General features: G+C 42.0%; 1 protein-coding gene across 2 annotated transcripts in view; it reads right to left on the reverse strand.

Annotated features, from left to right (window-relative positions):
- LOC138964152 (RNA helicase Mov10l1-like) overlaps window positions 1-12,055 on the reverse strand; it is a 269,101-nt gene that overhangs the window by 252,747 nt on the left and 4,299 nt on the right. For both annotated transcript variants that reach the window (XR_011455033.1, XM_070336039.1), the window contains exons 2-14: window positions 9,736-10,664; window positions 9,255-9,323; window positions 8,626-8,749; window positions 7,405-7,503; window positions 6,626-6,772; window positions 4,929-5,020; window positions 4,500-4,561; window positions 3,832-4,116; window positions 2,709-2,818; window positions 2,002-2,079; window positions 1,298-1,453; window positions 830-895; window positions 316-480 (exon numbers count right to left, since the gene is read on the reverse strand). Coding sequence is in view for 1 of the 2 variants with exons in the window: in XM_070336039.1 (XP_070192140.1) it covers window positions 316-480; window positions 830-895; window positions 1,298-1,453; window positions 2,002-2,079; window positions 2,709-2,818; window positions 3,832-4,116; window positions 4,500-4,561; window positions 4,929-5,020; window positions 6,626-6,772; window positions 7,405-7,503; window positions 8,626-8,749; window positions 9,255-9,323; window positions 9,736-10,652 (2,370 nt within the window). In the remaining variant the exon portion in view is untranslated. The remainder of the gene's footprint in view (window positions 1-315; window positions 481-829; window positions 896-1,297; window positions 1,454-2,001; window positions 2,080-2,708; window positions 2,819-3,831; window positions 4,117-4,499; window positions 4,562-4,928; window positions 5,021-6,625; window positions 6,773-7,404; window positions 7,504-8,625; window positions 8,750-9,254; window positions 9,324-9,735; window positions 10,665-12,055) is intronic.

A 12,055-nucleotide genomic window follows, 5' to 3' on the forward strand; every position in this document is an offset into this window, starting at 1 on the left:
AATCGCTTTACACACACACACACACACACACACACACACACACACCACGACCCTGGTCTCGATTCCCCCTCTATGTTAAAACATTTAGTCAAAACTTGACTAAATGTAAAAAGTATGAACTGAGGACTTCAATCAGCTAAAAACTAAGATTAATATCTATCCTATCATCCAGCTGCATCTCTGAAGTAATCATGAGGCACTGCACTTTTTGTGGCACTACCATTTTGACCATTTCTTTCGGCAGCCTCAGGCAGCTTCATCCCAAAATGGGTTGAAAGGCCGATATCCCCTCCAATAAACTATTCGTGTAATTACCAGCGCCGAGTCAAAGCCACCATGTTCAGGATAGAGGTGGTTGTCGTGTTGGTACGGCAGACGCTCCATGAGCCGCTCTAAAAACGACAGCTCCAGTCCGTACATCTTGGCAAAAGGGGACATAAGCACCGGGCCCAGCTGCTTTGGGTCTCCTGCCAGTACGATCTGCGGCACATCAAATTTAGTGGAATTTTGGCAATCAGCTATAAATGCAAAAATAAAGGAATGAAAGAAAGAAATGAAAAGAGTACTTAAGGTTCAAAGACATAAAAAAAGAAAGCCTCTGATTTTTTTTTTCCTGAAAAATATGATTTTGAAATTAGTACAGGCCCCTGAACTGCTTGAAATGATCTATTTTCTAAAACCTCGATCCTTGTTAAAATTAGAATAGACACAAGAGTGTCAGAATTATTTCTAGATATTGCTGTGTTTGTACACACAAAACGTGCACAGGATTCAGTTGTGCTTTGTTTCTTTTGCTTGTAAGAAGATAAAATGATATTATATATCACACCTGTCCGTCTGCTCCAGCGACCAGTCCTGCAGGTATCAGACATTCTGGTTCTGTTGCTTGACCCGCCTGTGTTCAACACAAACAAAAGAAATATGACAGTATTAGCTCTGCAACATGTTGAATGACAGTCCATCCACTTGTAAAATCTTCCTTTAGCATTCAAACCAGAGTAATAATAAAGAAATTAAAAAATCAAAATTACATTTAAAAAAAAGAAAAAAGAAATATTTGGCAACAATATTATTAAGTAAAAGTAACTCGCCTCTAGCCCCGCATATCCATAAGTTTAGTCTGAGCACACTCTCACACATAAGAAATACTCTTGTACCAACTCTATTCCCCCAAAATCAGCGCATGGCTGCCTGTGGTGGTCATACACCTAAAAACCACGAGTTTACATGGGAGTTTCAGCCCAAGAACGCAGAAGAATAAAAAGTATCAACTCTATAAACTAACAGCAAAGCTCACCTCATCCACAAAAGCATGAGTGAAATGCCCAGCCTTGAGGTCAGCTGTGTAGAGCAGACCGGCAGTGTTGCACGTGGCAATCACAATACGGTAACGACACAGCACATCCAGCTTCTCTCCTGTCGAGCAGTAGCCTTGGATGCTCTCTGGGATAGCCTGAAAACATTCCGTCATCAGCAATGAACAGCACACATACACATTGTCTGCAACTCGAGGATTATGTGATGAATCTTGTGTTAAGCAATTTCAGGTGGTAGCTACACCTATGGTAGGTGCCAGAGCACTTCGGGCAAAAAGGCCTGCTAAAAAATCATTCAAAGCAGTTCTGCAACAAACGGTAATACTGCACCTTTATTTGAGAATTAATTCGAAACTTGACAGGATGACTGCAAGATAAGAATGTTTAATTGACTAAGGCCATCCATGCTTGTTACTGAGTGATATACGTGGTCACATTCCAGGTTATCTCAGAAGGTGTCTGGAATAGTAAGTTGAGTATGATGCAGTCAACTACATCAGACTATCTGTATGAACTATCAATGAGAACTTAGTTTCGCCTCCCCTTGTAAAACTAAAATTATATATTGGTATTCACAAAAGTTTAATGTAATTCCTTAACCAGTTAAAGCTGTTAACAAGCAGGCATTTTGAAATTTCTCTGTCAAAAGGAAACAAAATCCATGAGGAAAGGAAAGACAACTCACATCTGCAGAACGGTTGAAAGCATTGAGGCGAACCATGTCACTCATCTTGATCACACCACTGTTATGCAACCTCTCAGCCTGAGGAAATGAAGTACACAGAAACAGAGATAAGCAAACAAGCAACAACAACAAAAATGTTTAAAAAAAAGATGTAATATGTAGACACACCATGCTGTTGCTGCAAGAAACCTGGTACAAGTGAGACACCAGGTCTGAGGTGCACAAAGCCAAACTGGGTGGAAACAAGCCACGGGGTCTGATTGATGGAAATCACAACAAATCTCAATTTCAACCCATCTGACCCCCCTGCTGCGTACCGCCCATTTGGGTGACACCCAGTTTCGCTTCATGCACCTCAGTCTTGTGCTCTTAATGAGTCTTATCATAAATTGTCAAAGAATGAAGGCATAACACTTAAAGCCAGACAGAAAACGTGAGAGAAAGAATATGACGTCATAATACATCATGACAATTTAATACACTGTACATGACATGCCGTCATTCCGTACTTTCATCATACCATCCTGAAGAAGGCAGTTTATCGCTGCCCAAATATTAATAACGAAAGACCTAACCTGGTTACTGCTGTGTCCTCTTTTTGTTTAAAAGCATAACACTTCATTAAATTAGTTCTCTAAAAAAAAGTTTTAAATCATCAAAATCATCCAAACATATCAACAGAGAAAAGAGTGCCAAAGAAATCTGACCAATAAATCTGCAGCACTGTTGGAGGGGGTGCAGGCAACGAGGCGGCTGCCAGGTATGCGTGTCAACACCTGAAGTATGGACTCCACCACTGTGATGGTCTTCCCAGTTCCTAGAACAACACATAAAATGCATAAAGCAACATAGCTGCAAAATATGTCTCTGGCTGATTTTGAGCAAATAGGAAAACTAGATTCTTGTCAACGGACAAAAGAAACTTTCACCCAAAAAGACAAAACATCTCTTTTTCTAAACGACCGTCAGAAACTGGGACTTAAAATTTATCAAGAACAAAGTACATCCACTCAAATACAAAGCCCTTTTCGTACTGGTAAAGACAGCAATTGTCCATAGAAAATTCTATGAGGCAACTTGTTTCACCATTACATGAAATATTTCATTCACTAAACCACAAAGAATACATGGCAGTGTTGAATACACCCATATCATTCTTGAACATTACTCTTCTCCCTCGAAACAGGTACCCAACTTAGCAACTAAAATACAGTGGCATAAATCCACAAGGTCTGCAAAGATAAACAGCGTAAGATTTGATGACCTGCGTGCATGTTAATTTAACACAGTCATTTGATTTGGACTGGATGGCCGAGTGGTAACGCACTTGCGCTCGGAAGCGAGAGGTTGCGAGTTCGACCCTGGGTCAGGGCGTTAGCAATTTTCTCCCACCTTTCCTAACCTAGGTGGTGGGTTCAAGTGCTAGTCTTTCGGATGAGACAAAAAACCGAGGTCCCTTCGTGTACACTACATTGGGGTGTGCACGTTAAAGATCCCACGATTGACAAAAGGGTCTTTCCTGGCAAAATTGTATAGGCATAGATAAAAATGTCCACCAAAATACCCGTGTAACTTGGAATAATAGGCCGTGAAAAGTAGGATATGCGCCGAAATGGCTGCGATCTGCTGGCCGATGTGAATGTGTGATGTATTGTGTAAAAAAATTCCATCTCACACGGCATAAATAAATCCCTGCGCCTTGAATATGTGCGCGATATAAATTGCATAAAACAAAAATTTTTAAAATCCCTGCGCTTAGAACTGTACCCACGGAATACGCGCGATATAAGCCTCATATTGATTGATTGATTGATTGATTTAACCATATACCCGGAGGACCAAAGATGATGTAAGGCAGTGGCCGTCCTTGTCCCAGCAAGATCTGTATCACTGCAGCCTTCTGACGGTCATTCAGGTTGGAGTTGTAGAATGAGATGGCATCTTGAACATCACGGTTGATGTTCGGCACATAGTGCTTTGCATTGCCATTGGTCTCATTGAAGTTTAGTGACTGAAGAGACCTTTGGGACTGCTGAAGCTTTGATGATGTGTTTTGCCTGATGTTTGTGAGATCCACTTGAGCAGGTTTAAGTTTCACCTCTTTTGGAAACAGCACTGAAAACGATGGCAGGAAAAACAATTCTGAGCCAGAGATATTTTTGTAAAAGTTAATCTACTGAACCAAATTTGACAGGCTAAAACAGATTAAAAGTTGGGAGTTTAAAAGTTAGGGTGCTTTGAGCCTGAACAATGTTGCAGATTAACCTTTAGAATATTACATCATGAGGTCAAATCAAACATTTCCCTCTACTGTCAATGTCCTTTCATGAAAAAAGTATTCTCAATCCTCTTACAAAAAAGTGTGCCAAAGTCACTATTTTACACTCCTGCAGTTTTGAACAGTTTTAAATTGTATATTGTTGGGCTATTCAGTGTTCCCTCTTTGCAACTCAAACCGAGCGGCGTTTATATAAGTTCAGTTCATTCATGGCACTTGCCTGTTTCTCCAAGTCGGGTAAATGCCAGGTGAGCTGCCTGGTGACAACGCCTTAGAGATGTTCTGGAAAAAGGTAGAGGGTGCATGAAACACTGCAGTAGACATTTGATCTCAGCAATGGTACCGAAATACTGAAGCGACTGTGATTAACAAATTATGTTCATTCCGCCAGTGAAACTGCTGTGAAAAACCTTAGATAGAATGCAGTTAACTAAGCAAGGGCTAATCTAAAAATGGTAAAAAATACAATGACTGCCCTAACAGAAAATGATCATGAAAGATGAGGAAAATTGTAGAGAATGATCCTAAGATATTTCTGACAAACCAAAGCCTCAGGTGTTCAGAGACAGAACTTATTCAGAATATCAAACAAAACACAGATAAAGAGAACCATACAGCAACTTTTTGCTCTGATAAGACAATAAATTACCTGTTAAACGTGAAGGCCACATTGTAGTCTTCACCATTGTATCGGCAGTGGAACTCTGCGTTGAATTTTAGCATGACTTTATCACGCTGAAGCTAGAAAAGGACATCAGGTACTACTGATTAGGATGAGATACATACACAGTTCAAACGTTTCTTTACTTCTTGTTTTGTTCAAGTTCTGTGTGTCTGTGTTTGCTCATTTATCATCTAAAAAACCTTCCAATGTGATCAATGAACTCTTTATCATAAATCTATTGGAGGAAACTGGTCACAACTTTCAACAAAAGAACAGAGTATTGATTGGCTAAAACTTACCCTGAAGACCTCTATAATAGTTGCCATTGACAAGAATACAACAGCGGTGCCATGCAGTGATGAAAGGACACCCGTGGGACCAGAAAAAAAAATCCCTTAATTGCAGGTGGCCCATTTTGACAGGGATATTTTGGTAGAAATAATAGACAAAGGGACAGCAGAAATTGTCCTTTCCCAGGCACTTTCCTCTCATTGGGGGGCCTCACATCGCAGGTGTCTACAGTGGACCCCCCCCCCTTTAGTCCCCCAATTTAAGACCAACCCCCCTTTCAAGACCTTGCTTTTTCAGACATTCTGTTCACAACCTGTGTAAATTTACCCCTATTTCAAGACTCCCTCCTTTTTAGACCTGAAATTCTCAGATGTTTGGAGGAAGGGTCCAACAATACTAACCTCATTGACCCCAATTTAAGACCTCCCCCCTTTTTACATTTAGTCAAGTTTTGACTAAATGTTTTAACATAGAGGGGGAATCGAGACGAGGGTCGTGGTGTATGTGTGTGTGTGTGTGTGTGTGAGTGTGAGTGTGTGTGTGTGTGTAGAGCGATTCAGAGTAAACTTCTGGACCGATCTTTATGAAATTTTTCATGAGAGTTCCTGGGTATGATATCCCCAGACGTTTTTTTCATTTTTTCGATAAATGTCTTTGATGACGTCATATCCGGCATTTTGTAAAAGTTGAGGCGGCACTGTCACACCCTCATTTTTTAATAAAATTGATTGAAATTTTGGCCAAGCAATCTTCGACAAAGGCCGGACTTTGGTATTGCATTTCAGCTTGGAGGCTTAAAAATTAATTAATGACTTTGGTCATTAAAAATCTGAAAATTGTAATTAAAATTATTTTTTTATAAAACGATCCAAAATTACGTTTATTTTATTCTTCATCATTTTCTGATTCCACAAACATATAAATATGTTATATTCGGATTAAAAACAAGCTCTGAAAATTAAAAATATAAAAATTATGATTAAAATTAAATTTCCGAAATTGATTTAAAAACAATTTCATCTTATTCCTTGTCCGTTCCTGATTCCAAAAACATATAAATATGATATGTTTGGATTAAAAACACGTTCACAACGTTAAAAAGAATAGGGATAAAGAAAAGCGTGCTATCCTCCTCAGCGCTACCGCGCTTTTCTGGATTGTCAATTTCACTGCCTTTGCCATGAAAATGCAGTGCGTTCAGTTTCATTCTGTGAGTTCGACTGAGCTTGACTAAATGTTGTATTTTCGCCTTACGCGACTTGTTAAACCATGCCTTTACAGACTTTCTGTTCAGAACCTCTGTAAGTGTACCCCTATTTTTAAGACTCCCTCCTTTTCAAGACCTGAACTTAGTTTTTGACGTCTTTAATTGGGGGTTGAACACTACTAACCTCATGGACAATGCCCTGGTACTGTGGTTCATCGGGATCAACAGGGCTGGACAGAATGACAGAGTCACCGATCAGGACAGACGGCCGCCCCTCCTCCAATCCTGGTACCTGGAGTGACAGGTACTCACCTGCATTCTGCAAGCATACCTGCAGGAATGGAGAAATAATGATAATGTTTAATATGTTTAATTGCAAAATCTGACATCATCTGATCATCCTTAACGTGAATGCTGAGCCATACATAAGTTTTAGTGCTTCTGAAATGAACTGCAAGTCTAACAATGAAATAATTTGTATCCGCATGTCAGTATTTCTGAAATTGAAAACTTTTCATATGCAGTGTGCAAAAGACTTGTTTATAAAAGGGGTGTGCCTCACACATACAGACATAATTCAGGAATGACCGTGTTACTGCTTGTTACAAATACAAGGAGCTTTGCATGTAAAATCAGGTAAGGGATTGTCAAAAAGACAGAAAAGAAAAGGTGAGGAGAGAAAATCTTGGGGTACAGTTTATGTGTATGCCAGGAATCTGTTAAGGTGTCCAAATGCAAAATTCCTGTTCTGGCTACTGTTAAACCTTTGTATTTTCTTCTGTATCTAAATGACTACAAAATAACCAATACAACCATGAAGTATTCTTCATGCAGATTCCATGATTTTTGGTCGTCTGGACCACATATATATTGCATGTAGACATGAGTTGCCCAGCTTAACAATGGCCCTGACAGTCTCTTGGAAGACTCCCTACTCTCCATACATTGAGAGAAAAGACTGACCCTTTGCATGCTGAACTCCTGAATGTCCAATTCCATCTGGACCTCTTCCATGTGGAGCAGGGTGGCCATTCGCTGTATGTAGTTGTCCATGCTCAGCCTCTGAAACATCAACATACAGATAGATGCAATTGACACCAAGTTTGAATATTATTACAATTCACAAAATATTGTTTTGGTATATATATATACTAGAATGAATACCCGCTTCGCCGGGTACCCGGCTTTGCCGAGAAGAAGTAGAGCCGAATGATACCCGGCTTCGCCGGTAAGAAGTAGAGTATCTAGGAATACCCGGCTTCGCCGGGATGAAAGCGTTGTGGACAGTGACCTTCTAAAAATAGTAACGGGAATATCCGGTTTCGCCGGGATGAAAGCGTTGTGAACAGTGACCTTCTAAAAATAGTAACGGGAATATGGATTGACGCCACACGAAGGAAGGGAGATAAAAGCGCAAAACACTGGAGAAGATAAGGAAGAGTTACTGGGAATGGATCTACAGAAAAACCAAAATCGGTTCAGCGCTGCGCCCTGAGAGCACGTGTTGAAAATTCTCATCGACCAGGTTGTGTCCGGGGTCTACCTGAATATGCCCACCAAATTTGAAGCAGATCCATCGAGAACTTTGGCCGTGCATCGCGAATACACACACACACGCACACACAGACACAAGTCGTATAGATGGCCATATATATATATGGACAAACACATTTCAAGCCTCACATCCTTGCTTCTTTCTATTTTTTTTGTTTTTTGTTGTGCTTTATTTGTATAGATCTGTGTGTCTTTTCTTTGTGTGCGTTGGTTTTTATTGTTGTTGGTTTTTTATGTGTGTATGCGTGTGTGTGAGGGGGGGGCTGAGAGAGTATGTCATTTGTCACCTGAAAAGTGTGTGACATCAGATCTGCCTTGAACATTTTATTTAAGTACATTTAATTTTGGAAGTAAAACAGATAACTGAGTCTTTATCATTATTAAGTCAAAACTGTTGCACAGAAATTACTTGACACCATGTACCGTATTATCACTTCACATGTCATAGTGCATTCATATAAATATGTATAGTGGAATCCCCCTTTTTAGACCTTAAAAAATCTGAGAAAATCAAGTCTCAATTTTAAAGGGGAGTAAATTTACAGGGGTTATGAACAGAAAATGTGAGCAAACAGACTCTTTAATCAGGGAGAGGGGGATGTCTTAAAATGGGGATTTCACAGTACAAACCTGTGAAATGCATGGGGCATGGAATGTAAGCTCTTGCTGGTCAAGAATACATTGTCGCAGTTCCTCTGGACATGGGTAGGCTGGCAGTTTGTTGGGGATACTCATCTTGTGCTGCCTGTTGAAGCTGAAAGTTCAAAAGAAGAAATCAAGCGTACACAAAAACCCAGGCGTGTGAACACATGAACTTGAAGTCAGTCTTTTTCTTTCTCAGTTTCTGTCTCTGTAATGTAGCTAAGTCCCCTCTAAAGCAGGAGTACAAGATGTGAAAAAAATAAAAATCAAACCACTGATTATTCTATTACCCTTGTATTTGTAAACCAAAGATTTGACATTGTCTTTCATCTATCCCCCCCCCCCCCCCCCCCCTTTCTCTCTCTCCAGGGATGTTTTGCATTGGAAGTCTGCAACACTTATTTCAAAGTTTTACTGTCATTTTGGGAAGAATTCTCACACTTAAATTCTACGGTAGTAGAAAGGTGGTGCCAGGGATTCCTTAAAACATCCAAAAATTCAAACAAAATTTCATTTGGGCAAATAAACTTACTGAATAACAATCTTGGCAACATCCCTGCTCTCTCTCTCTCTAACACATACACACACACACTATAAGCAGTTCACGTCAGACTTACTTCTGGGGTCTCTGTCCTGCAACTAGAAACCCTCTGCCCTGTCCTACTGTCTGCTGCCTGCTGCGGTTTCTGAAATGACAAACAAAATTGAAAGAGAATTGGGTGCTAAAGTGTCCACTGCCTTTCTGTAGCATTTCTGCAGTTTTAGTAACCACACTTAATTTTAATCAAATGTTGGGTAATTGATAGTAGAACCAAAAGAACTGTTACAACTAGGTACATGTATTTATAATTAGATAAGGACAGAACAGTATCTTTGGGAAGTAATCAACTGTGAAACTGCATTATGCATTGCCTGCCAGGTTTAAACAAAAAAGTATTTTGTAATGTCAGTTCTGGACTGTAGTGTACACACAATGGTTTGTGAAATCCTATCCCCATTCATTCTTTGTGTTTCTCTCTGTCAGAATAAAAAATGGAAATGCTGTTTAATAAAGCAAACTTGACGCACACAGCATCAACAAACAGAGGAAACAATCACCTGTTTCTGAAGGCTGAAGAGTCACTGGATGTAGGCACAACATAAATGGCACGCCAGTTACTCTTTCCCTGTGTACTTTCAATGGCGCCAACTTTTACACTGTCCCCCCTCCGTGGCCGGTATCCATTGAGGCATGCATCACGCCTGAAGTAAACTTCCTCATTGATATAACCATGGTCCATCAGTGCGGCAGAGATCACGCCTTCGAAACACCACTCTCGAAGCGGAGCCACTTTCAGTGCGTAAGTATAGGGGTCGCTCTCCACGAATGCAAATCCATCGTAATCGTCGCCTTTGTTTTCACTGGCATCATCTTTGTCCTGTGTGCTACTGCTAACGTCTAACTCTACTGTGACCCAGTCGCCCTTGACGGGCAAGTACCCCTCCTGGCACACTGCCATGTTAAACCAGATGTTCTTGTTGATGATGCCTTCTTTGTCTCGCGAACTAAACTGTGTCACCTTGCCCACCTCACCGGTGGGAACAACAGGAGTTAACTCCTTTTCCTCCTCCCACAGAGAATCCACCACTGTCACCGATTCCGCAATCCAGCCGCCATCTTTGTACTGCTGCCTAGCAACCACGTTGACTGTGTCTCCAACTTGCACAGCGTTTCTGCTGCTCACCGCGTCGGAAGCAAAGTAGACTTTACCGTCGATCAACCCGTGTCTGCAAAACACTTGAGTGACTTTTCCGGTGAAAGGAACCGTTTGCGCTTCTGCATTTTTCTCCTTTTCGTCGATCATGGCGGTGAGTAGGACGTCCTGTTGGTCTTGGTCTCTGTCAGGGACATCACCAGCATGCCGGGTGGAACTGTTGTTGAAGTCATCTGCTCTTGGCTGTTCTTCTTCGTCATCCTGAGGGAATAGTACTGTGCTCAAGACGAAGTCCACTGCCTTGGAGAGCACGCTAAACATGGTGGGGTCTCCCTGCAATAAACAAAGAACAATCACCCATACAGTCAATCAATCTTAAAGAAGGAAGCAAGGAAATGATGCTTATGGAATCCAGAGAACTCATAAAATGTCTATAACCTTATAATTACATATATATGTACTTTAAATAACCAACTATGTTTTATCAAAAATTTAAATATTGAACGGTAGCGACCTTGCTTTGATTAGGGTGTGTGCAGGTCCAAAGAACAGGAAGGGATCGAAAAACGTAATTGTTTTTCAGTTGTCTCTTTCTCTTCCTGTTTATGTGTCAGTTTAGAGGAACGATAAATTGTTTTTAAACTGAAGGTGAGGCGATGGTATTTAGGACTGGACAAGGAAGGTGAGGAAGGGGGAAGGAATGGAGATAGCGGATGTGGGCGGGGCCTAGAAGTAAGGAGGGAGGGGGGAGGGTGTTGTAGTGGAGGTTTTTGGCGCCAAACTTTCTGGCAAGGGAGTGCCAGAGGATACACGCGCGCTCTTGCATTAGCAGCAAAGCAGCGGCAGCAGCAGCAGCAGCATTGAAGTGCACGCGTCGGAAATTGAACATTATTTGTTGATCATGTCCGAAATAGAACAATGGTGTAAGGAGTCAAACCTTCCTTCAGCGGTGACCAGCGTCCTTGTCAAAGAGGGGTTCGATTCGTTGGCGGCCCTCAAATGTGTCGAGCCGGAGGATTTGGACTCCCTGAGTGCCAACATGAAAAGGGGGCATCTTGCCCTGCTTCGGGCAGGGATTAAAACCCTGCAAGCAAAAGATGGGGGAGGCCCCATGAGCAACGACACCGCCAGAGGTGCCAGTGGTTTGGCGGAATTGTTGGGGCGACTCAACATGGACGGTTCGCCAGTGACGCCGGCAAGACCCAAAGGTGAGGGATTAAAAATCATCGATTTTGTTTCATCCTCGTTGGCTGTGGGGGAGGAGGTGTCTCTTGGCGGAGGGGTGACAATCAAATTGCCCAATACAAAGCCGAAGTTAGATCGGGTGTCACCCTCCGCCTGGATTGTGGCAAATGCCAGAATCATGGCCACACTCCTGTCCCGGGATAAAGACTTTGATGTAGCGGCCTATCTACGCTACACAGAGATGGTGGGGGAGTTAGGCTGCCGTTTCACCTGGCAGTCTGTGCTCATCTTCGACGACGAATATCGACAGCGTCAGGCGGCCGACAAATTGTCCTGGGGGACCGAAGCACCACACCTGGCGACAGTTGTGCTTCGGGAGCGGGCTACGCCAACCATCAAGAAGTCTGGCGGCAACGGCGGAGCCAGTGGCGCGCACCGACAGCGACCGACAGGACCCGGGGGCAAAGAGGTGTGCCTGCAGTACAACAAGGGGTCATGCGCCTATGGTCCACGTTGTATCTACGAGCACGCGTGCAGCA

Source organism: Littorina saxatilis, linkage group LG4 (assembly GCF_037325665.1).
Source record: "Littorina saxatilis isolate snail1 linkage group LG4, US_GU_Lsax_2.0, whole genome shotgun sequence".
In the NCBI taxonomy this organism is placed as follows: domain Eukaryota; kingdom Metazoa; phylum Mollusca; class Gastropoda; order Littorinimorpha; family Littorinidae; genus Littorina; species Littorina saxatilis.